The sequence below is a fragment of the Urocitellus parryii genome, chromosome 3 (genome assembly GCF_045843805.1).
Source record: "Urocitellus parryii isolate mUroPar1 chromosome 3, mUroPar1.hap1, whole genome shotgun sequence".
Lineage (NCBI taxonomy): Eukaryota > Metazoa > Chordata > Mammalia > Rodentia > Sciuridae > Urocitellus > Urocitellus parryii.
The window spans coordinates 46,584,089-46,611,226 of record NC_135533.1 but is presented as its reverse complement, the minus strand read 5'-3'; the positions used below and the strand labels follow the sequence as shown (position 1 = coordinate 46,611,226).

At 36.8% G+C, this 27,138-nt stretch overlaps 1 protein-coding gene across 1 annotated transcript in view; it reads right to left on the bottom strand.

The window, feature by feature from the left end:
* Positions 1-12,484, bottom strand: part of Ptprz1 (protein tyrosine phosphatase receptor type Z1) — a 170,562-nt gene extending 158,078 nt beyond the window's left edge. Inside the window, exons 1-2 of the mRNA XM_077796426.1 lie at positions 12,070-12,484; positions 11,617-11,787 (exon numbers count right to left, since the gene is read on the bottom strand). Of these exons, the coding sequence (XP_077652552.1) occupies positions 11,617-11,787; positions 12,070-12,484 (586 nt within the window). The remainder of the gene's footprint in view (positions 1-11,616; positions 11,788-12,069) is intronic.
* Positions 12,485-27,138: the final 14,654 nt, after the last annotated feature.

Genomic DNA, 27,138 nt, shown 5'->3' with positions numbered 1-27,138 from the left:
CTATCTGGCTGAATATTTTATCTTCACTTGTCTGAATGCCATGGAGTCTAATACAACTTAATCACTTGTCATATTTGTAAAAATGAGAAGTTTTTTTTCCCCCTCAAATTGACAGATGCTGTAGGATTCTAATTTAAAACCGTGAAGGAAAAAGAAGAAAAAGAGGATGTCTTGTAAAGTTCCTTCCAATAGGGAACTGAAAGATTTTTTTTTTAATAGGCATTTTACCATGGGTAGAGAGATTGCTATGAAATTTTAAAGAATTTATTGGGGAATATAGAAGCATCTTGTATTTTCTTGGTTTCTTCTGCCAAGAATACTGAATAGTTTTTAAAAAATAATGAAAAGTTAAGAATAAGTTGGAATCAAAGGCACGACAGAGGCATCACTGGATATTTTCTTGTGGGCAGGATGGTACTCAGACTGTGCTGTATGTTAAAGGACTTAAGGGCAATGTGCCCTAGCCACTCTTGGCTAATTAAAAACGATTTCACTCTTTACTCTTCTTCACAGGAATCTATCCTGCAGATAGTATTGCCATCTATGTTCATAATTCTTCATTGTAGCCAAGAATCATGTGCATACTAAATCAGTCTTTGAAATTTTATCACCAAAATTTACCTTTATCACAAAATAGCAGCTGCCACCTTCAAAAATTAAGCCTCAAGTTGGGACAGGCTTCATTGCAGGCATTATGTGACATTTTCCTAGCAGTTGGCATTGAACAGAAAATTCATGAGTGTTTTAACATGCATGTGTTGCTTATAGGTTTTTCTAGTTGTACAATTATTTTAAATGTAATAGGGTGAGATATTGAGAACTAAAAAGCATTTCAGAACACAGATGAAAAACCGAATCAAATTCTGCATTCAAGTTTCTTAAGTAAATAATCTGAAATAAGTAATGTAGGCTTATGTTTTGTTTTTGTTTTTTAATATAGCACAAGGTGGGAGGGATATAAAAAGGCCTGTATCAATTAAATGAAACAGCAAATGTTCATGTTCAAAAGGAAGAAGTGCTACTCATATGCCAAAAGGAGCTTTTTAAAAATGAATTCATGTCTTTATTTTGAGTCTCCTTTTTCTGACTTTCCACAGACTTAAAATTGGATCCAAACACTCTAGTATTCATTATGTTATTCTCTATTCTGGTATGCTTCCACCAGGGCATATTTTATATCTGTAACCACATTAACTCCTCAAAAACAAAAAGTATTTCTTAAAGTCTATATACTATGTTACACTCACAGTAGCTACTCGATGAACATCTGCTGAACTGAGTCTCATTGGCCTAAACTGGACCCAACTCCTTTGGACAGAGACAACACTCTGTTCAAGTCATAGGAAGAAGCAGGTATTCTTTCTGACCCTTATTTATGTAAAAGGCAGAAACATCTGACTCAAAATTTCCAGGAATGTGCTGCAATTAAACTTAATAATTTTTACAAAGAATTTAATATTTTAATGTTCCCTATAAAGCAATATCAGTTTTAAGCTGCAGGAAAAATACATTTTTATCATACATATTCACATGAACATGTATATATATATATATATATATATATATATATATATATATATATCCTTATTTATATATAAATTTTTATAACATATTTACATAAATGGATTTATATGCCTAAACATTATATGTCATTACTCCACTCTGAAAACCATCAGATGAAACTTCGCTGCAATCAAATCTTTCTAAAGAATAACCCAGTCAGCCATACATTTAATTAGACAAAGGTCTTACATCCAACTCTTTATCACACAATATATTTTTTCATTAAGTAAGGAAAATGTGCTGACATTTCTGTCTTCAAAGGTTGCTATTTTGTTTTGTACCATTAGATTTATTAATTCACTTTTCATGTGTCCTTAATATATCTATCTTAAGAGATAAACAGTAGTTGACAAAATATTATAGTATTTTTCATAAATTAATAGAAAAAGTTGTTAAAGTCATTTTTTAAATCTGATAAGTCTAGTATATGGATTATTTTCCATTGCACTGTTTTTTATATAAAATACAAGTTGTAAGTCATTTATAAAAATTGTAGTTCATGAGGTATGTAGGACAGCTTTAAGCAACCTGAACACATGGTTATTTAAGAGAGGATCTGTATTGGCAGACTGCTGGCTGAAATGCCACAACAGCACGTGTGTTCATTATAGGAAGTACAAACCCAGGGCTTTAAAGGTGAATGAAACAAACAGTTGTGAGATGGGCACATGACAATCCTGTCCTGATATTAATAATATGTTCAAATCCAACAAAACAAAACATAAAATAAAATGTATTTTAGTTTAGTTGTGACTGTGGTTTTTACTATAATAAATCATTTTGAGGAACATCATTCCCTCTTATTGCTACTCAAGATACTGAGTGAATTAGAGGAATTATTTAATTCTTAAAAATTTGGAATTCTACCATTTAAGAAATAAGCAGACAATAAACCATCAACCTGTACTTCTCCTTCTTCTCTTCTCTCCTCCAAATTACCAGCTTCTATAGAAATGTACATAGTTGCTGCCTCTACTCTTCCTTCATGGGTGTTTGGACTCCATGTTCCCTGCTACAGTTTTCATCTGACAAAGAAAGACACTTCCTTGCTGATCAGCCTAGTCTCATTCTTCAGAGAATGGTATCAGGTCTCATCAATTACACCAACTATATTTGTATCAAGTGAGATAGTGTATTTGAAAGTGCTTGGACATAAAGGTAGTATATAAAGAGGACATATCATACTCCAAATAATCTATCAAGTTTCCACTGTGAGTGCCATGAGCTAACAGCCTTTCAGCCAACCACCCTGATTCCTTTTCTCTCCCTCTGATTCAATCCACTCTGCCCTAGGATACCTGCATCCTCCTCCTAACATAAAGACATCTCTAAAGTCATTTCACTGCTCAGAACACTTCAAGTGTTTTCCACTGAGTAATGAAGAAATGTCAAATTCTAAACTCTTCAATCAGTCATTGGAAACCTTACCTATTCTTTAAGACTGTGGCTCCAACACACCCTTCTAATTAATTGTACCCTCCCTCCAAGCACCACATTCTGACTCTTATTCCATGCTTTCTTGTATCCAGTCCTTTTTGCCCCTGGTGTTCTTTGTTCCATAAAGACCCTGAGGCCTTTCCCATCTACCTTGCAGGGTCTAAGCCCCAACTCACCACCTCCTAGAAATCTGTCCAAAGGTGAATTTAAGACTAAATATAAGCCCACAGAACTCATACTCTCACACCCTGCAAATTCTTTGAGAACTACTTATGTGTGGATTTTTCTATCTTGTAAAGATTTAGTAGACCAGTGGAGGAATAATCCCTTGGGGAATAGTTACCATGAAATGTTCAACAAAGATTCACTGAAATACTTTGCTCTTAACACCATCTCTATTGAATATGAAAATATGAGAGTGAATATTTGGACCACCTAGAAAACTTCATTGCTATCTTTGAAATCAAGTTATTAGTGCTTTTCAAAGCTCTATATAATAATAAAAATGGCCTAGACTTGATAAATAATGAAACTTTTATTTGAGAAACAACACAGAAAAAAATTGCTTAAATGAAAAAAAAATACATTAGATAAATTTTGATTCTATTTCCTATAGGAAGTAGAAATTTCTTATAGGAAATAAGAAATAATTCTGACAAATTTTGCATGAAAAAAAATGGAATAGCATGAATATGTATTATTGACAAAATGAAAGATATTGATGAGCCTGTGTCCTGATAAATGACACTTGAAAGCTCATCTCCAAGGCTGCTTCACCTGTCCTCCCACCTGCTGATACACTTGAGTCTCTGGAACAGCTCCCAGACTGTCTGGCCTCCTGAAGTCTGGCTTGCAAAGACTATAAGGTCAACCACTGTAGTCCATACTCCTCCTTCTAGGGTTACTCAGAAACTGAAACTGCCTTATAAAGAGAAGAGAGGGATGGGAAGTTTTCCAAGGCCTTTGTCCTGTGGCACTGGCTTTGTTATAAAACTTGCCAATATCTCTACCTTAAGAAAAATGAACTAAGATTTTTAGTATCATGAGGTTGGCCTAGATTTGTGGTTTTAAACCCCGGTTGTATACTGTAACCACTTGGGAAATTTTAAGAAAATCTCAGGACCCACAAATTATCAAAAAAAAAAATCTTGATTTGATGCCTGGGCATTGGTATGTTTTAGAAGTTACTCAAGGGCATTAGTTAATTCAGGGTGCTATAACAAAACACCATAGACTGGCTGGCTGGAACAATGGACTTGTTTATCACAGTTCTAAAGGCTGGAAAGTTCAAGACCCAAAGGATGGCAGATTTGATTTTTGGTGAGGGCCCTCCTCCTGGTTTGCAGATGGCTTCCTTCGTGCCCATGTCCTTACGAGGTAGAAAGACAGAGCTCTGTTTTTTTCTTCTTTTAAAAGCACTAATCTTATTCATGACAGCTCCATCCTGAAGACCTGTTCACCCCCACAAAATCACCAAATTGGCAGTTAGGAGTTCAATAGATGGATTTTTGAAAAGAAGCACACACTTAGTCCATAACACCAGATAAGGCCCAAATGCAGCCAGGACTTCGAACTCCTGACCTAAGTCGATGGCCATCATCCTTTTTGTGAACTGAAACAAACATGATGCAGCATCTCACACGTTCATGATATCCACACCTGTGTGGCATCTGACACACTTAGATAGACTATTCAAGAAAATGTGTCAGGATGCAGATAGGTAAAGATTTCATTATAGAAATAGTTTATAATCAGATAACAATATGATTGAAAGCCATGAGAAAAGCTAGGAAGTTCCTTCTATCTGCTCAGCATTTTCTGAGCATGTATTCAGGACTCTAGTTGTGATCACAATCTCTTAAAAGACATCATGTCAAAAAAAGCACCATTTTCATTGGTGCTGAGTTAATCGGTTCTGAGAAAAGTGCAAGTACAGTTCAAGACCCATCTTTAGGTAAATACGTTAGAACTTTAGGATTCAAGAAATAAGCAGTTGCGGTGGTGATAGCTAAAAGAGTAGAAAAGTATGGAGAAAGTGCTAAAAAGGAAGGAAGAGAGAAGGACAGAATGACTCTCCAAGAATGGAAAGAAACCTATAGCCTAGTCATTTTAACAGAAAAATTTTAACAGAAAAATCCTTCTTCCTTATTAATTAATAAGTTATTTTTCTTAAATATATAAGAAATACATTTCCAAGAAAACTTGTAAAAAATTTCTCTTTATAATGTGGATATAAATTGACTCATACTTATTAAATAAAACCAAAAATTTCACAACAACCAGGACCCTGAATAATTGAGTTTACTTTAATACCTGTGGGCAAATATCAGAAGGAAGAAAGAAAGAAAAAAAAAAGACAACCAGCCTATTTTAACCCATTGGAATTTTTAGTAGAAACATCTGTTAACCAATATTTTAAAAATTATGTTAACTACAAAGCCCTCCAAATTATACTAATGTATTAAAAGTACTTTTATTATAATGATAGCAAATAGCATTCATCTCCTCTCTGTCAAATTCTTTATCAAGATGCTGAGGAAACCTGAGACTATTTAAATATCTTAAATTTATGCTCAATGGAAGTAAAGATAAACAAGAAGAGGAAACAGAAAAACAACAAAAATAAAAAGGAAGGAAGGTAGATTGGTTGATGAGAATAAAATCAAGCAAAGATCCTAACAAAAGAGCATTTTTCCTTTCTCCTTCTTTTGTCACCTGTGAGACAAACTCATCCCAGCCTCCATTCCACTGAATTCAGCTCATTCAAATATATGCTGAACATCCACTCTGTACAGGGCTAAGGTAGGTGCTGTCCATCATCCCTAAGATAAAACAATATTCAAACTCCAAAACAGCAGTTACATCCACATGATGTAACTACACTCTCCATCATTTGCCTGGTTTCAGAACTGTCTTGGGCCATCTTGACTAGAGAGGACGTATCCAATCACATGGCCTTGGACAGACAATACTGTCTTGTTTGGTTCAAGACGTTTCATTTCTCATTACTGACCACCCTTCACTCTCATTTCCCTCTCCTCCCTTGGCTATTTGTTTTCATTATATTTGAAAAAGCACTAAGAACTTGATTTAAAAGATAACAATAAAGTTTTCTAGGTAGTCCAAATTCCCACTCCAATGTCTTCATATTCAATAGTGCTGGCAATTCAGTGAGTCTTTGTTGAGCATATTCTCGAAACTATTCCAGCACAGAAGAGGACACAGTGACTTGATACCCTCACACCCTGGGACATAACCAAGAAGCACTGATGACAACTCATCTAGAGTTCAATGCTCTCTCAAGATTACTCCTGCCACTACACCTGCAGTATCAGTCATGGAAGCTTTGTTTTTTTATGCACAGGTAGGGTTTATATGTATTTCTGAGAGAATCAATGAAAGTGAAGTACTGGTGCCTCAGGTGGCATTATTAGAAACAGGTCAAAGTAAATGCTAACCAAACTCTTAAATTGGGATCAATATCAAAAGAAAGAAAGAAAGAAAAATGGAAATTGGTCAATCTCAACAACCAAAAGCTAATGCTGTGTAAGAAACTTCATGGTACGATCTTTCTAAGACTTTATGCCTTAAGAATTTATTAAGCACCTACTCGGGTTCTAGGTCCAAAAAGCTAAGAATGAAATACAGTCTTCATCCTCATGGAGCTGGTCAGGGGGTAGGGGGAGATATAGACGAATTGCAAAACAATATAGTGGGTGCTAGAACAAATTTGGAAAATGTGATCTGGAAAATGACTCACTCCCAACCACCAACTGTTGAACCACAGCCTATAAAGGATACCAAGTGGCCCTTAAACTTTCTTCACCTATTGCTGCTTAATCAATGGCCACCATAATGTCTCTATGGCTGAGACTACATAAACCAGAAATAACCTTGCTACAATGTTTCAAATAATTTTAATGACTTTAGAATTTTTTTCCAGTTGTGTTTTCTCATGAGTGCTCTCCTTCATTGCTTTGTCAGTTTTTGTTGTTGTTACTGTTTTGCTCTTTTTTGTTATCATTTTGTTCTTCCTGGGGATTGAACCCAGGGCCTTTTTTGTTTAAGGCAAGCACTCTACCAACTGAGCTATAACTCCAGCACTTGCTGCTGCTGCTGCTGCTGCTGCTGCTGCTGCTGCTGCTGCTGCTGTCGTCCTCATACAGCACTGTTCAAGGGAAATGCTCTATATCAGCCCTGCTCCTTGTAGCACCCACCATAGCTCCATGGCCTACTGAGTACTGAACGTGTGGCTGGGGTGATACAAGAAGTGTGTGGTTTTATTTTAGTAGGTTTTAAATTAAACAGCCACACATACCTAGTGGCTATGACACTGGACAGCATCGTTTTAAAAGGGAAGCATTTAAGAATTGTATAATAGAATAAAATAATTTTTCCCTTAATGTCTACTATGACATACTATACATATCTCTGAAAGATTATGAGACAGAAATTGGTTTCCTTCTGTAACCTAAAGTTCCTTTGAGGGATTACTTCCAATAAGACATTTAAAATTAAAGCACAATCGAAATATATATATATATAAAATTTAAATTGGCTCTTTTACCAGTGGCACTCTTGATGGAGTGGGAAGCATTTAAAAATATTTGAGAGTTAACACTTTTAACACATTGAGAGATATTTGGAAGAGATGGTTAGTCTCAAGTAGTTGTGAACTGAGAAAGTATTTTAAGTGAGATTTAAAGAAGAGCTTCAATTTGGGGACTGAATCAGATTAGCTGGATTGCAGGCATCACAAATACCAGCAGTCTGTATGTTCATGCACCGATAAATTATTAGTGCCTAGCTGCATGATGCTTGGCAGATGTCAGCATTTAGTAAACAGGCCACGGGTGAGTAAAGTAGCACCCATGGGACTGGTTCTTGTCTGGACTGTGGGGGTTCTTACAAGAACACATGCATTTGTAAGACCTTCAGCTGATACACTGAACAAAAGGGAAATTATGCCTTGAATTTTTAAAAAGGAAAAATAAATAAATAAATGGGGCTCACATGGGAAAAGTCACATAGGGGCTCCATAATAAAGCAATCCAGGCTGTGAAGAAAAGCAGCATCACCTCCTATGTAAGCAAGTTTCTAATTCCTAACAGAAAACTGATCTGGAGGTGAAAATAGAAAACACCTCAGGTTCTGGGGTCAGAAGGAATATTCAGATTGACACAGGCTGTGTGATGTTAAGTAAGTCATTTCACTTCTCTGTGCCTGTTTCCTCAAGTTCAAAACACCTGTCACAAAGTACTCTTTGGGGAGGATGGATGACAAAATGGATAGAAAATGTTCAGTACTAGGACTGCACCAGAAAAATACTGGAGTAGATGGTCACAGGAAATAAAGCACAAGCCCATTTTCTTCATCTGACTGAGAGGGCTCTGTTTCCACACTCTGGTCTGAGGAGCTGGCAAAGGGGCACCAAGCAAAACTCTCAGGTTAAACATAATTCATCTTTTTGGAGTAAGGGTATTGGGGGAAATGCAGCTCATACTTGCAGAAGCAAAAAAAAAAAAAAAAAAGTTTTTGCCAGAAGCAAAATTCCCACAACATAAAATTTTAAGTGAGATTCCTAAGCTCTAGCGCAGATATGAGAACAGAAGTGAATTCAACGATGAAATGATTCATCCTGGCAAACTTAAAGGAGGAAGAAATGAAATAAAGAAAATTGCTGCTGTCATAATCAAAAACAATTAAATGGGACTCGTTATTGGGGAGATGGTGAGAAAATTCACTTTATATTTGGGGTAGTTTGGGAGGAAAATTGACCAAGCTGAGAGTCACAGTATGTTGAATTCCACTGACTCTATACCAAGGCTAAATGAAGGAATTAAATCTTGCAGAAGTATTAGAGACAATTTGTATCTGGTGTGGCTCCCACAGCAGTAAGGCATGACTAAAATACTGGGATCTGATTCATTACACATTTAATAACAATTCTTTAAAATCTCAATTTGATGTACCTTGTTGTACTATAAGTTACGTAAGTCAAAGATACTGTGTTCTCATTGATGGAAAGAAATGATTCCTTAAAAGCTGTCAAAACACCTAGCTCTCCTCTATGACTCACAGTTAAGCTTCCTTACAGGAAAGCCACTGCAGATTTTCCCATAAGATACACCTGTTCAGTGGGTTAGGAAAAGATCTGTTGCAGTCATCCACTCAAACGATAACTTGTCTGCCTGGAGAGTTGTGTGAAAGAAGCAACGCCAACGACCTGCCCAGATCAAACCATCAGGACACTTGGGACACAGAAAGTGAGGCTGTCTTGGCCACTCAGGCATTCTTAATTGCCAACAAGGAACACCTACAGCTCCTTCCTGGATAATAAGAATGGCAGATTAAAGCTCAAACGGTATCAGAGCTAACACTCTGCCCAGCAAACACTTAACAGTCCTCAGACTTTGAGTGAGCACCCATTACAAGTGCCAGGCTAGATGACTCTACGGACAATGAAGATGAAGAATAAATACACATAAAAACACAAAAGTAGGTGTTGAGGGAAAAATAATTGAAGTGGATACTGTATTTGTAGATAATGTACTTCATTTCTGAAACACTGTACCCCAAGATCAAGATATTCATCCCATCTAGATTGCCAGTGCCTCTAGGTCTGCCGGCAACGGTGTAAAAAAACTAACATTGTTAAAGTGGTGAAGAATACAAAAGTAGTCATCTTCTAGTCTAAAAAAGAAAGAAAGAAAGAAAGAAAGAAAGAAAGAAAGAAAGAAAAAGAAAACACATTTTGAGTTCTAATAGAAGCTTATGTTCAATGTCATTACATAAGTTTGAGATGAACATCTTAAACAGTGAATTGAATTCTTTACCCTTAAATTTTATATCATCAAATATCTAAGATAAATGTCTAATAAACCAAAGTCTATATGATTAAAACACTCTACAATAATGCTTTTCTGAGAAAAAAAATACTTTGCAAATATGGTATATTCACCTAATGGAATATTACTCAGGCATAAAGAAGAATGAAGGACTGATAAATGCTATACCATGAATGGATCTTGAAAACATTATGCTAAGTGGATGAAGCAGGATATAAAAGGCCACATTTGCATGATTCTTTTTATATGAAATGTCTAGTAGGAAAATCTATAGAGACAGGAAGTAGATTGGTGATTGGCAAGAGCTCGAGTCAGAAGCAACAGAAAATGATGGCTAATGAGCATGGTGTTTCTTTTGGAAGTGATAAAATGCTCTAGAATTAGATGTTAATGGTAGTTGTGTAACTGGATATATTAAACACCACTGAACTGTATGCTTTAAAAAGATAAATTGACGTGAATTTTATCTCAAATTTTAAAAAATTCACAATATACTCTTAGCCTATTGTTTTGGTGAGGTACAAAGCAATGTTCTAGTTTCTTTCCTTAATACTGTGAGATTTATTTAAATAATAATTCAAGTTTCAAGAGGATCTGGCTCTCTTGTTAAAATAGATCCATAACAGAAATGCAGAAATGTAAATTCAACAGGTGTGTATTCAATGATCACAGCACGTTTTAAAAAACGTCTTCCCCTCTCCAGAATCAACTGTAAGGTTTTAGCATCACCAGGAACAAAGAATCCTCTGCAAATCTTATATGTCAACTGTGTGCATAACATCACCCCTGAGCACTTTGATAAAGCTTTTGGAATTTAAATCATGTCAGTGAATATAGTGGGGTTTGGGCAGTCATCATCATACTTGCAAAGCATTTCTCATTAGGTAGAACTTGAAAATAATTTCTGTTTGTAAAGGCCACTGTGCCAAGAGCAGCACTTTTTCACTCGATGAAAATGCAGATTTAATATCTTCTTTATTATGAACAATCTGAAATTTAAAAAGTGGGATTATCTGACTAAAAGGAGTTAAATGTGTACCCACAAACCAAGGCACATTTTGCAATTTTCAGGTTAATGCCTTCAAACCATATGTTACATTCCATCTTGTCTAAATAGCCTCACGAAGGGGAGGGGAACATTAATAACATGCAAAAATCCAGTCTTACAATTCTTCTGCAAAATGACAGTAAAATCGAATTCTGCTTCCCAAGCAAACATTCAAACTGGCTTTTTCGGAAAGCAATGGCAGTGGAAGGCAGTGGAAAAAAAGTCGAATCCATGAACAAATCCATCAACCTGCAGCTCTCCTTTGACATTGGCAGCAGGGCAGAAGGCTGATATTTTGATTGAAACTTTTTTTTTTTTTTTTAAAGTGGCTGCCCAGACTTGAATGTGACTAAATTGAAAGTACTAAAAAACACTGAACAGTCAGGTCGGTGCTTGTTCTGTTAGTACTACATTTCAGGTGTGTGTGAAATGCACGACAGACACGTGTGTCTTCCATTTAAGTCCATAATACCCGTGGCATAAAAATGAAAGGCAAAACGCAACACACAGTACGTAGCCCCCTGGGCGCAGTTGTATTCCTGCTCACTTATTTGTCTTCTTATGTGTATCTAAAAGGCGATTTCCACACTTTGCAAAAGAGGGAAGAGAGCGGCGGGGACAGGGGCCCTAACAACGCAACCTCTTTTCCAGGGTCCTGAGCACGCATCCCCGTGGGCAAAGGGAAGGTGGGGAGGCAGGAGCTGGGGAGAGGGCGCGTACCCCACGCAGCTGACATCCGTCCTGCCACCGCCAACATCGCGGGATCCGAGGTGACGGTCCCTGTTCTCTGCTTGCTCTCGATGGCGGCGGCAGCTAGTAGGGAATACTCTGAAATCCCCCCAACCGCGTCCCACCGGGCCCGGAGATGAATCCCCACCTCGGTCTTGATCACTCACCAAGGCGGCAAACACAGAGGAGCTGAATGCAAGCGAGGAAGCGCTTGAGGATTAGCATTTCCAGACGGTCCGGCGCCCCTCAGCGCGCCGTTTCTCTGCTGCTGGGGGTGGAGAGGGAGGGGGCACGAAGGCAATGGTTTTTGTTTTTTTTTTTTATCCTCCAGTGTATAGACTGGTGTGAGACTGTGTGTGCGTGTGTGCGGGAGAGAAAAAGAAAGAGAATCGAGAGAGGGAAAAAAAAAAAAAAGACGCGTGGTGGCGCGGGGGACCAGCGAGCCGCTAGCCGAGGCGCATGTCGCCGGGAGGGCTAGCGGGCGGGAGTTTGCCTCCGTCGCCGGCTGCTGCGGCCAAGGTCTGAGCGCTCGGAGCGCAGCAGCTCCTGAGTGCGGGTGCGCGCTCGGGCCGGCAGTGCGCGCCGCGGCGCCCGGCGGGGGCGGGGGCTCAGGACCGCGGAGGGAGCGTGCGGCGGACCCCGGTCGCGCGCGGGGGGCGGAGGGGCGCGGCTGTGGCTCAAGGTCTGGATCCCAGGGTAGCGATTCACATACCGATGCCCCTCCCCCTGTCTGCTGCCGGTGGTTTCGCTGCCCTGGAGTTAGTGGAACCTGCTGGGGTTTAGAATCTTGGCGGAGAAAACGTCTCTTCATTAAGACTCCTTCATCCCTTTGGAAGAGAAGAGGAGGCCAGACCCCCATTGTCCCGCACAGCCAGAGGTTGACCTTTGGGCTTCACCCCTGGGAATATTTTTCATTTTATTGTTGTCCTCTCTGCAGATGCTAAGTGGGCCCAATCAGAAAGTGGTGGGGTAAACTGGATTCTCCTCCCCCTTTCCATTTTCTAAATAGCTAAAGTAGTTCCAGACCCCATTGCCTCCAGGGCCTTTAACTACAAATAATCTCCAGCCCTGATTGTGACCAGTCCGACTGCCCTTTCCCTAGACCCCAATCAAACTGTCCTGCTGTGCACAGCTGCTGGGGGAAGTTTCAACACTGTAGTGGTCTTGCTGGACAGAACGACCCTGTGCCTTCTTGCACGGGTGCATAAGGGAAGATTTTTAATTGCTTGATTGAAGAGTATACAAAAGAAATATAATACTGCTTCTGCTGCCTCAGAGCTGGAAATGCCACCCTATATGTGCTTGTTTCTATGGTGGCGTTTGTGTTTGTAAGTAGACTACAAGCGCCTGGATGTTAGGGAGTTTGCCTTTAGTATGATAACCACAGTTCCTGCAGAGTGGGAAAAGAAGACAGTAGGTGTTTGTGGAATGACCTTGTATGCCCAAAGGAATAATGATAAGACAACTGTTGGTATCCTCCAAGAACATCAATACTGAAAATTTGTAAGATTTCCACCTATTGATACCCTTCAGTTATTAGTATATTTTCAACTTATAAGACACCAATTTTAGAACCCTTTAAGAGTCTGATGTAAGGCACAGAAAACCAAGTTGTGGAAATATTCTTTGTATTCTTCGTAACAGTTTGATGTAGGTATCTGCATAGTGTGTGCTCCAGTGTTCTGTTCTCATCTCAAAAATATGGTATTCCAGCTTTACAAAGTTGAAAGAATACTTATTTCATACAAAATTAGGTTTCAAGTGTATTTCAGCCACTACTACAAGTTCTTAGGAATTCCCACAGCCTCTGAACACTTGGCTAAATGTGCAGAGGTAATGATGTAGCTTGCTATTGCTTCAGGAATTGACTATAGTAGTGTGATAGCAGATTTTGAAACTATCTATAGTGTGTATTCAGGAACACATGTGAATAACAAGAACTTGACTCTCAATCTTATTGTTCTGATGAATAGAAATGGAAATGCTACAACTTTTACAAGAAATATAATGGAAATTGATGGTTGCTCAGACGAGTTTCCACAGAGGAAGAAATTTTTGAGCAATTTTTGCAGGGGTAACAAGAAGTTTGCATATAAAATCACTGAGTTCAGAGAAAGAAAGTGTTTATTGAATGTGGACTGGAGTAGTCAGGGAAGATATAAAAAAAAAGGACTAGCAGGACAAATTGATGTCATAGGGGATGGGGACAAGAGTGAAAGAAGCAGAGGTCATACATTATTTTCAAAACAGTATGAATTCAATTTGATCAGATCAAAAGGGTTCATATAATGGCAAACACTGATTTCCTAGTAGAGCAGCCTATACCTGAACTACTAAGTTGCTTCAATAGGGTGATAATACTATGGAAATATGAAAGAAACTTTATAAAGAACTTCAACTCTTCAGAAGAAGCTGTTTGCTCAGGGGAATGTATGATTTTTCAGGTCCCAATTATCTAGAGGCTTCTCCACTAGCTTATGAGAATGATTTAGCAATAATAAAAAACCCATTCCTTCTCTCTCATATAGGCAGTAAGTCACATTACTAGTCAATCTTTAGAGTTAGATCATCAAACAAAGGCACTGTTAAAAGATTCCTTAGTAAAGAGGTCTATGGTCTCTGCTAATTTGGTTCTCAGAGTTAAGATTATCATCATCCACCTGGGAGAGCACAAATGTCACCTTGAGGTCGTAGTCATGAGAGTCAGTGACAGTGATGGAAAACTGACCTGGAGGACCAGTTGATGTGGTTCTGATAGTCCTGACAGTGCTGTGGGAGGTTGAGGTCCTGGGAAAATAGGTCACTGAAACAGCCCAGCTGTGGGAAAACAGGAGTCATAAGAAGGGTGGGAATATCAAAAAGGTACCTAATCTCACATTTCACAATTTTATTGAGGCCATGGTCATTTCTGAGATGTGTTACCCAATCAGTTTACATTAGCTCTGTGAGTAGAAGTATAAACTGGCAAAACCACATGCCTTCATCTACAGTTTGAATATGTGTATGTGTATATGGGGGGGGGGGGAGGGAGGGAGGGAGTAAGTCAGCAGTAACTTACTTTGGTGAATTAAATTCATTTGCTTCTCATCTATATACCATCCTGGAGCATTTTGTAAACTCATGCAAAAAGCAAAACTCAGGAATATTATTGTTCTCAGGATGTATATAACCTGCCATTTAATAATGAAAAGTTAAAGCAAAAAGAGAAGTGATTCTATCAGATGCACAAAGGTAAGGAATATTTCTGGAAGTAAATAATGTATAACTGAGGATTTGACAAAAATTTCACAACTCAAAATTTTCATAGATAGAATGGATTTGAGGTTCTTTAAAATTTGTTTAGATTCATTTGTTCACCCAACACCTTTCTGTTGTGTGTCCATTATGTATCATGAATGGCTTAGGTATGAATTACACTATCTCTACCATAAAGGGACACACAGTGTAATAGGAGGAAAGAACATTACTACTACAAAAGGTCTTTGCATAGAATTGGTACATCAAATAGAAAATATTCAGTTAAATTTAAATAAACAATGAAAAATTTTAAAGAACAAAATAATTTTTAGTGCACTATGTAGTACTAAATTTAATGGAAAAGTTTTACTATAGTGAAAACTGTTTAGTGCAAAACAATATTTGGTGTACTCCCATGCAATAATTGGGACATGCTTATATTTAAATAAAATCCATTGTTTACTGAAATTCAAATTTAAGTGGCTATTCTATTTTTATTTTATTTGCTTAATCTGGCAATTCTACATAGTTTATCTGTGAAATGTCTGATATTAGAGTTGGTCATTTGTGATTATTAAATGTCTGTATATTCTCATATGTTTCCTTACTCCACAAATTATTTTCAAAGCATCTCTAACATGATTAGAGGTAGATGCACATGTTTACTCTGACTCTTAAAGTCAATGGTAGTGCTATAAGGCTACCTAATATTGTATACTGACTGAATAAAATGTGGAATTAAAGAGGAAGAAAAATATCTGAGCCTCTTATATTATGATAATAATCACTGGTCCCATTTGACCCTTAGGACTCTCTGAAATTGCTTCTTTTTACCTATTGTTACTGAAAAACATTCATTTATGCTATGTGCATGTATGAATATAGCATAATAAACAACACTATTATATATAATTATAATGCATCAATAAAATTTTTCAAAAAACATTGACATAATCTTAATGGTTACTAAAAATACAAATTTGCGCAAAAGTCACTAATTTGAATTAAATATTTATAGTTTAATATAGTTATTTCCTTAGGAGTAAAAAAAATAGTTTTTGCTATTATAAGGTGTATGTCAGAACTAGATCTCATTTTACAGGACAATGCATACATTAGATGGTGAGGTATGATTTAGCTTGTATTTTGCACCTTACAAATTTTATTCACATCTGATTGACACAATGGCATCTACTTAGAATTCTTGTGTAAACTCTTGGAAAAGACTACAGAGTAATTTTTGTATTTAGTGAAATATTCAAATATTTCCTTTGGATTTGTCCTACTAGGTATTTTTCTGCTAAGAAGGAACTCATTCATACCTCCCTGAGCTTTGCATCTTTATTCCTAACTGTCCTTTTCAGTGTCAGGCATAAAACAGGTCAGAGGGTCTCATTGAAATCTCCAGAGTTGAGAAGAATGTGGCACCCTGAGTCCATCTGAAAGAGGAGTAATTACGTTTGAGAGGAAAACTACAGCATGGTACATACTTAACCTTTTAGTATCTTGTCATGATTCACTATAAGATAATTTAAACTTATTATATTCAAACTACATAATTCAGTGAGAAATTTTATTAGAGAGCACAGGAAGAGCGGAATACTTTTTTTCCATGTCAGGATATTTGGTGTAGTATGAGAGTCAGGATAATTTTTCCTCTGAGTATCAATAGAATGATCTTCCTTTGTGTATTTAAACTTAAAATGTAGTTAGAAAAAAATAACCATAAACTGAAAAATATCTGTGGATGAATGTTACTTAATTTTTAGTTTTTCTCTCTTAAAAATAAAGCATTTCATCATAACAAAGATCCTTGGTGTTGTCTAGGTAGGCTGGCTTATGATCTACAGAAATCTATTCTCACAGTTCTGAAAGCTAGAAGTCCAAGATGAAGGAGTCTGGTGAGGACTTGATTTCTGATTTATAAATGGGTGTCTTCCTCATGTTATCTCACATGGTGGAAAGATAAGGCAGCTCTCTGTGACCTAAGTCATAAGGACACTACTTCCATTCATTAAGAATCTGGCCTCCTGACCTAATTACCTCCTATAGCCCCTACCTCCAAAACTACTTCATTGGAGATCAGGTTTCAATATATGAATTTGGGTGGGGAGGGGACACAAACATTCTGTTTATAGCAGGTCTCTGAAGTATTTGATGTGTTATGAAGTTATCCTAATTTGAAATTTTTCATTTTCTTCTGGACTTCTCCATTTAACATGTTATTTAAAAGAGTCTTTTTAAGACTCTTGAACTAAACCTTTTATTTGATTAACATATTCTAAAATGATTTTGAAGTTTTTCAGTAGACTTTATTATTTTTGGAAATTTTAAGTTCACAGCAAAACTGAATGTAAAGTATAGAGCATTCTTGTCCTCCTTGCTGGCAGAGGGTCACAGCCTCCCCCATTATCAACTTCCCTTATACTATGAGCCTCCTATACTATGTTAATAATCATTGGTCCCATTTGACTCTCAGAACTTCCCATATCAGAGTGGTATATTTGGTATAATTGAGGAACATACATGGACACATTTTTTTACTCCAAATTCATATTTTACATTCAGATTTACTCTTGGTATAGTACACTGTATGGATTTGGAAAAAAGTATGAGGATACACATCCAGTATCATAATATCATAGAATAATTTCACTGTCTTGAAAATCCCCTGTGCTTTACCTGTTCATCTCTCCCTTCCCACTAGCTTTGGGAAAACACTGATCTTTTTACTGGTTTCATACCTTTACCTTTTTCAAAATATCATATAGTTGAACATGATACTACTCTCCTAAAATTGGCCTTCTTTCTGTTAGTAACATGCAGTTAAAATTTGTTCATATCATTTCATGGCTTGATAGCTCATTTCTTTTTATCACTACATAGTATCCCATTGTCTAGAGATACCATAGTTTATTTGTCTATTTCCTTCCTGAAAGACATCTTGATCGCTTCTAATTTTAGTAATTATGAATAAAGTGGCTATAAAATTGGTATTTGGGTTTTCATGTGGACATCAATTTTCAACTCATTTGCATAAATAAAATGGATGAGAATTGCTGCCAAACTGGCTTCTAAATGACTGTACCACCCTGCATTCTCACTAGCAATGAATTAAAGTTCCTGTTGCTCTACAACCTCATCAGCATTTGATACTGTCAGTGTTTTAGATTTGGACCATTCTAATAGGTATGCAATGAAATCTCATCATTGTTTTAGTTTTTAATTTGTTAATGACATGAAACTGAGCATATTCTTATATGTTTATTTGTCATCTGTATATTTTCTTTGGTGAGGTGTCTGTTCAGATCTTTGCCCGCTCTTTTAATTGGATTTTGTTCCAATTTTGATTTTTTTTAACTTTTCATTTTGAAATAATTAATAACTGAAATTTTATAGGAATAGTACAGAGAATTTCTGTATATTCTTTATTCATACTCTTCTATTGTTAACAGTTTGCCTTTGTTATTCTCTGTTTGCTTTTTTTTCATATATATATGAAAAAATATATCCCCATATTTTTGTCTACAAACTACAAAGTCCTTCTTTGAAAAGTTGTTGAACTATCTAACTTGCTTCATCAACTACTCTACAGGCAATTTTCCTTTGGTGATTTTTTTTTTGAGAGAGAGAGAGAGAGAATTTTTTAATATTTATTTTTTAGTTTTCGGCAGACACAACATCTTTGTTTGTATGTGGTGCTGAGGATCGAACCCGGGATGCATGCATGCCAGGCGAGTGCACTACCGCTTGAGCCACATCCCAAGCCCCTTTGGTGATATCTTGATCTTACCAAATAAGTTTTTGTTGATCCTAAAATATTGCGTAAGAGGCTGATTTATGATCACTAATTCAAGAACTTATTGATTCTTAGGAGACATTTTGGGTTATTCATGCTAGATCCATTTTGTTTCCTTAGAAAATTTGCTCATGATTTTGAAAATGTCTGTTCTCAGATATCACTCCCTTTCTTCCATCTTCCATTTGCTCTTTTCAGGCCCTTCCCCTCTAGCACATTGCACCTGCCTTCTTACTAGTGTATCATGCTATTAGTCTTTATGCTTTATAAATGTGCAAATTCAGAGTAATTTTTCTAAAATAAATTTCTAATGTGTATTACCCAGGAACCTGCATGAGTGGTTGTATCTGAAGATTCAAAAGTATATGCAGAAAGCCTTAATTGGGTCCTATAATGGGAGCTTTAATTTGAGGAGCCTATGAGGCAGCAGTGTGTTCATTGCTGGTTGTACTAAGGTAACTAACTGTTCTAAGAGAATGGTCTTACTGGAGTGGGGGAGGTTATGCCTCTTGTGTACAGTGTTGGTCATAAGCCAGTGATCATTACTTCAACTTCTACACATCTGATTTTTTTCTCTTTATCCCAAAACCATCTTTCCCATGGGACGTGATGGAAGAATCATGCCCTTCCTCTGAGCTTAATTTAAAAATCAATATCTGCCTATTGTCTAGGACTTTAAAAAAATGTCCAGAATATTTAAAACAGAAAATGTATAAAACAAGTTTTGCAAATCAAGAGTGTCAGCATTGGATTGAATCATTGAAATGAGCTCTATTTCAAAAGTACAAACATAAACATAATAAATAATTTTTTTTTGCCTATCTCTAGTCCAAAATAATTCACAAGCACCCTAGTAGATGATCCATTATATTTTGACCACATTGCTTATTTGATGATTAGGAAACATTGAAAACCATTATATTCACCTTTATAGTTATCCAAAATATTTGATTTAGGAACTCAGAACAAATTGCTTCCCTCTACTTATGAAAGAACTTCTGTTTTCTCCCAACCCTTAATGATGAGATTTTTTTTGTTATATGTTAATTCTTCTAACCTTGATCTGAATTCTCTGTTTTGCAGCCCATGTTTCATCAGTTATCCAAATCTCTTACTCCCTATTTATTTTTCTCATCTAACTATCTCAATCTTTTTCCATTAAAACTTTCTGTTGTCTGACTCTGTGGCTCACCTTGTAACCCCAGTGACTCAGTAAACTGAGGCAGAAGGATGGCCAATTCAAAGCCAGCCTTAACAATTTAGCAAGGCCCTAAGCAACTTAGCAAGACTCTGTCTCAAAAGAAAAAAGAAAAAAAATGGACTGGGTTTGTGGCTCAGTGATTAAGCATTGTACTCGAAACTAAAATCTCATAATTCCTCCCAAACTGATGCTTTCTTTAATCCATAAAACCTGAAATCTCCTTGGTACATCTTTCCCCATCCTTCCCAACAAGTCAGTCACCAAATCCTACAAAGTATTCTTAATTTCTACAGTATTTCTTACATTTCTTTACATAATTGATGGATCTGGCCTAATTTCATTGCTTAGCACATATTCAAATATATGAACTAATACACAGAAGAAGTTCAGCTATCAAAGCAATACACCAGATACTTCTCTTGCCTATTAATAGCAAAGTTCTGGTTAACATCTTTGATGCTTCTGCCAGTTCCTAGAGGCTTAGATCCTAAAACTATGGAGTCATCCTTTTCCTTTAACAAGCAAGGTTTTTTATAACAATCTTAGTTCATGACCCATTTGCCTTGACTTGGAGCTTATTTGGTGGTTTTTGAGTTTGCAGTTTCCTCAACTGACAACTTGGGCCAGGAAGCATCCTAGAACACCTCCAGTATATTCTTGGCCTATTGTGATTTTATACTCTTTTCTTCACAATTAATTTTTCCTCCCATGATTTCATTCATGCAGAGGACCAGCAAGACTTGAAGACTTCAAGCTTTCCTTGAAGTTTTCAGTAACTGTATTTGACCTTCAGTTGTTTTAAATTTCTAGAGCTGAGAAACATTTCTAATTCAGGGATTTTGCAAAACCTCAATATTTGTTATCTGTCATTTTCCCCAAGCATCCACTTTTCCTACATCATTTCTAGATAGCCTATCCTGTTTCTAAAAATAGGAGCAAAAGCAGAGGAGTCCTATAGCCCTGAAAGGTTTGCTCATTACTCTCTTAAGAAAGGCAATAATTCAAAGAATGTAAAAGTGAGAAGCTTGTGTAAACCAAGGTTCCAGAAAACTATATTGATTTTTTTACTTTATTTCCTTCCATCATAGCAGTGATTATGGCCACTGTTAGGTGCCACGTTGTTAGGGTCTGTAAACAAGTCAGGATTGCGCCTGGGATTTTGCCAGAGGTAGTGGTTTGTGAAGTAACGCCAGCAAGCCATTAAGTGTGGAGATTCCTTATTGGTTGACTGCTGTATCTAGTTTATGTTAATTAAGATAAGCTGTGTGGAATGTATATATACCCCTCCTGTCCTACAATAAACGGCTCCCACTCCTGCTGAATCAATCTACCCAAGTTCCTCGTCACCCCCCCCCCCCAGTTAGTTTGCCCAGCCAGCCAGGCTGCGGCACCACATGTTGTTCTTAAGGCATTGTATTTAATTGTTTAATCCTACTAATAAACCTTTGAAGTTGTTCCCATTACCATCTTCCCAGTCTCACAGAAGAATAGGCAGAATAATGTCACATATATTGTAAGTGACAGACTTGGGTGTAAACCCAGAAAATGGTGAACCAGTTCCCACATAACTATTAACTACACTGTCTCTCCTTGAGGACACTTAGGAGATTCAACACCAAGTAATTCCTTGCCAGACTCAGAACAAGTGCCTTGTATGGTTAAAACTTGTGTCTACTTTTTTCCCTCCTAAAACACAGTACATTTTACAAAGCTGACTTGATGTCAAATATCACTTACAAAAACAGTATGTAATGTGAGAAATAATCACCATCCCCAAAATTCAAATGTGCTGTTTGCCCACCCCTTCCCCCACAAAAAAGATTATTATGATCCTAAGAAGGATTTCTAGTTTGTGTTTATATTCAGTTACCCAAGTAAAGATATTTTAAAATATAATCCCTGAATGAATATAGGAATCAATATAGGAGAGTTGAGCAGCAGAGATGTGGTTTCCCCAGGGAAAGGTTGCAAGGTATGGGGTGTCTCCAAAGTGGTCTCACAGTTGACTCTAGGGGCCCAGAGTGAGCAAAATAATTGACACATGAAGCTCAGTTCCTTTCAGGATATCAGCTTTATGAGACCCACTCCTTCCTTTAATATTCAAGCAGTAGCACGCTCGCCTGGCATGCGTGCGGCCCGAGTTCAATCCTCAGCACCACATACAAGCAAAGATGTTGTGTCCACCGAAAACTAAAAAATAAAGATTAAAAAAATAAATAAATAAATAAATAAATAAATAAATAAAATTCAAATGGGCTCCCTGAGTTCCTTCCTGTGTTGCTTCAGGAAGTTACCATATACTTAGACTGTAATGATTATAAAATTCACCAAAGACTTAAAAAGACTGTGAGGTAATCACATTGCAGAAAGGAAAATATAAAACACAGCATTAGCTATCACAGAATGTTCCATGTAGCTTTACAGGCAGGGCATTCAACTCCATGACTCCCCGCTCAGTTTCCAGCCTAATGCCACTCATTCTTGCAGCTCAGTCTTTCTAGTGACATTTTTTCCAGCCCTTGTTTGGGCCAGGCATTGTGTACCCACTGAGGGAAAATGTAGTCTCTGCCCACAGAGATCTTAAAAGTTAGGGAATGTTTTAATTGTCTTTTAACTTAGTTAGTACTTCATTTGAAACTCTGCTTTCCAGACTAGGCTATGGAACTTACCTTTGTAAACCAAAAGTCCCTTAAAAATGTTTTACCTAAAAAAACAACCTTCATTCAAAGATAAATTCTAACTATCATGGCATCTGGATAAATCTTTAGAAACCGTCCATGAAATTAGAATTACCCAGGAGAAGCCAGGTCTTGATATAGAGTAAGGACAAGAACTAAGGAATAAAAGATCAATGCTGGCAGATAATACAAATTCACTAAGATATTGTAAGAGAAAAACATTTAAGGCCTTCACACTAATAAAATGTAATGAAATATCACAAAACATTAGGGCATAGTAAACAAAAATAAACAATGAGAAAAATTCATTATTATTTGAGGAGCATTACATTTCTAGAGATAAAAGAGAAAGTTTTAAAAGCTAATAAGAATGAAGATAAAAGAATAAGTGGAAATCTGTAAGAAGAAAAAGTAATATTTGAATAAGAGATACATAAGCCATCAGGCACAGACGTGGCAAAAGATGAAGAGAGCAGCTTTAAAAACACATAATGTATCTTCATACAGAATTTTAAAAGTTGCATAGACAATACTGGTAAGACTTTATAGATGAACTTCTAAGTGTGTGAAGGCAGGCAAGCTACCTGAGTGGTAATAGGTCTCTGCTCCCTCACAGCCATGTAGTTGGGTTCCCTTACCAAGGTCCTCAAAATGAAGAACTCAATGGCAATATTAGGACTTTTGGATACTTTTTTGCAGCTTACAGCATCTAGTTAGTTTCCAAAACCTTATCAGGAAAATAGCATATAATAATTGTAATATTTATCATTTGATTATCTACCAACTCTATGCTTGTTAACGTCAATCACTCCCAAATCCCACCAATGAGATCTATTGTTTTCCCATTCTGTAGCTATTTCCTAAGGCTCTGAGAGTTGAGTGTTACTGAGGGCCAAGAAACTGTGGTGGTGGCATTTGGAAATGAAACTTTGAGTTTCTTTCATCCTATAGTGTAACATATTTCCATAAACACATCTTGAATTTAATCAGCCATAGGAATTCATCTTTTCCAAGCAGCAGTATTCAGTACTTACCACTCTACTTAGTGAGCACCTGCAGTTCAAACAAAATTGACAAGTTTCCTGCTAGCTTTATATTCCAGTGAAATTTGTTCTTTGCAGCATTTATGCCTATATATCTTGCATCAAGGTGTATTTGGAAAATTGAAATTTGAAAATCAGTCAGACTTCTATCTTTAAATAATCTGAAGGAAGGCCTCAGAATGAGGGCAAATTAAAATAACAAAAAAAAGGAAAAATAAATACGTCAGTTAGGATGGGCTAGGTTGCATTGCAGTAACAAGGAAAACTGGACTTAAATTATTTCTTGTTTACTTGAAGATTTTAGTGACTCTAAGTGACTGACTTTCTAAGGTAACTGCCTTGAATGTGATTGGTCAACAATCCTGGATGCTTTGATCTTGGGGTATTTCAACTTGAATTTTCACAATTTTAGGTAGAGACAGTACTGGTTAGTCTTGCATTATGAACCTAAATATCTCCACACAGATATAACATACATCACCTTTTTTTTTTCCAACCACTGACTTTTTGGTGAGAAACAATATAACCATCATAGAAGTGTCCCCTACAGGCAGGGTAGGATGGTGTGGGGTGTGTGTGTGTGTGTGTGTGTGTGTGTAGAATATGACAGTACAAAGTAAAATAACATGAAGAAATCTGAAATTAATAGAAGACACTATTTTATGATTGAACAATGGTTTGATGGTTGTTTTGCTATCTTAGGTTCAGAAAGTTAAAATTTATTCTAAAGTCTTTCAGAAAAAATATGTACAATCTTCATTGTCAGATCTGAAACAGATCACAAAATGTTAACCCACATCCACCATCAGTCTTTAAGATGTTGCTTCACTCCTGAAGGCGTCTGTGGGAGGTTGAAGGGGTGGATGAATAAGGGTAAAGGAAGGAATCAAAAACAATAGCAAAGCAAATAGCATATGTTGCAAATTCAAATCCTTGCTCTGATTCTTTCTTACTTTCTTCATTTGTGAAAAGAAAACTATTGAATGTATTTATATACTTTAAGTTCATCAAGACATGTGCTCTCCTCTGCTCTTATTCATAACAGCACTAGTCATTGTACCACTGTTTAAAAATGAAAACCAAACAACAAGCAATTCTATCACTTTTAACTAAAACCACATTTCCTTCTTTCTACAGTCAAATATAGTTTTGAAAATAACTATTTTAGAAACAAGAACTAGTGCAGATAAAGTCCAAGGAAAGAACATGGTTCTGCAATTTAGCTGAGGGTCACTATGCTCCTTTTGTTTGTGTTTAGAGCGAACATAATCTAGGTTAGATTCCAAACTGAATTGGCATCCCAGATTTTTATATACTTATCACAGGTTATTGAAGAATATGCACTCCTGGAGGTATACAGTACAAGTTTCCTCAAAAGGCTATATACTCCTGTTTTCATTCATTGTGTGTTTTGACCAGAGTCAACACATTTTTCAGACATCTTCATGTATCAAACTTTAATTCAATCAAGTCTATAAATTCAATACCAAATGTATTATAGCCTTTCTCCTCTCCCCTAACCCTTCTGAGGATGGATACAAGTGTCTTGGTTGTGGAATATTCTAACAGTATTTTCTAAATCTCCTAAGAGTCCTGACTCTCCTGTGCTTGGGACAGCTCAGAGGAAGGTGGTAATTACCTCCTCACTTTCCTGTGTGATGATATCATCATACACATGGTGATGCTTGCCCCTTCTCTGACTATCACAGCTTGGCTGTTGTGCCTTTTGGAGGCAACCAAAGTCTAATTCTTGAGGGTTGGGTGAATATGTGCATGCCTTAGAGTCTCTCCATTATAAAGTTTTCTTATGTGCATGATTCCAAGTTTCTCTACCTTTCCCACTGAAAGCTTACAGCCCTTGGTGTACTTCAGTGACCCTGTGTCTGGTTGGCCTTAGGGCCAGGTGACCTCTCTCCTGGGTGAACTTCTAGCAAGATTGTCGAAGTCCAGCTACCTTTTGAGTTGCCCATTCCAAACCTAATTATCGTAATGTAAAAATGCCCTCCCAAAGATTTCCCATCCTAATCTCTCAAACACATAAATATGTTGTGGTACACACAAAGGCTAAGGTTGTAGAGAAAATTAAGGGTATTAATCAAATGACCTTAAATTAGGTAGGTTATCCCGGATTATCTGAGTGGTTCAGCTCATCACAGGGCCAGTAAGAGAGATAGAGGGAGGTAGAAGAGTGAGTCAGGTTGATGTGATAGGAAGAAGAGTTAACCAGCTATTGCTAGTTTTGAACATGGAACAATAGTGTCACCATCCAGGAAATATGGGTGGCCCTTGAAATCAGAAAAAGGCAAAGAAACAGATCATTTCCTAAAGCCTTTGGAAGGGAAGGGAGATCAACTGGCACCTTGATTTTTCTGAGTCCTTTATTAAAATATCTCTGCCCTTGTCTTGAATGAATTTTGGCCAGATGTTGAATTCTAAATTGAAAGTAATTTCTGCTCAGAAGTTTAAAGTCATTGCTGTTTTATTCTAGCTGTCCAGATCTTAGGTGATATCTCTTTGTGGTTTTGATTTTCATTTTCCTGAGAATTACTAAGTTTTTTTTTTTCATCTACCTATTGGCCATTTGTAGGTCTTCAATGGATAAATGTCTATTCAAGTCTTCAGGACATTTTAAAATTGAGTTGTTTGTTCTATAAATAATCTTTTGCATTAAATAGCTTTCTTTCTCCAGAACACCTGGCGTTACTTATTACCGGAGTATTTTCAGGGATTTATGGTGAAAATTGGGTTGCTTACTGGCTTTCACCACTGCCACTTTAGGATTTAATTCTCTCAAGATTGGCAAGTCAGTTAACATTATCCTGATTTTCAAATTCTGATTTTTCTTCATCTGTCCACTTTTGTAATGAATTTTCTCTTATTTTTTCTTTGTGGTGTCATTTCTTTAAAAACACCTATTAACTATTGTTCAATTGGGCCTCTATAAGGGTTAGAAAAGCATTTATGTATTCAGTTTCTCATATTTTATATCTTTAGCCACATGTCTTCATGAATGATTCACTTGTTCTCTCCACACTACTTACTTTGCTTTGGAAAAGAAAGACGTGGCACCCATAAGGAAAAACCTCAGCACAAACACTTCACTATCTAGAGAACTGAGCACTGTCCACCTGTCCCCAATTGGTGGTCTCAGAATTGATTCTACAATTTTCTGGAAAATGTCAAAAGGGTCCAATTTTGATTGGAGGTGATTCTTTAGACAGAAGCATTTAATTTTTTGACATCAGACTTCACCTAAGTTCCTAGATAATGGGACAATTTTATTCAACATTCTATTATTTATTCCCAAGAAAAGACTTTTTTTCCTCCACATTAAATTATAAAGTTGTTTTGAGTAACCATGTGGTTGATGATAGTTGTTTTATCTTTTTCACTTCTGCCTTTTAAGTTTTGATGACCTTGTACTCAAACATAAGAGTATAGATGCTTCTTTTTTTTACCCTCAGGAGCTTATGCAAGTCTTCAAATGTTAATTATTCAAACTGCAGGATGAATATCATTTCAAATGTATATACATCAAGTATATTTCATACTACA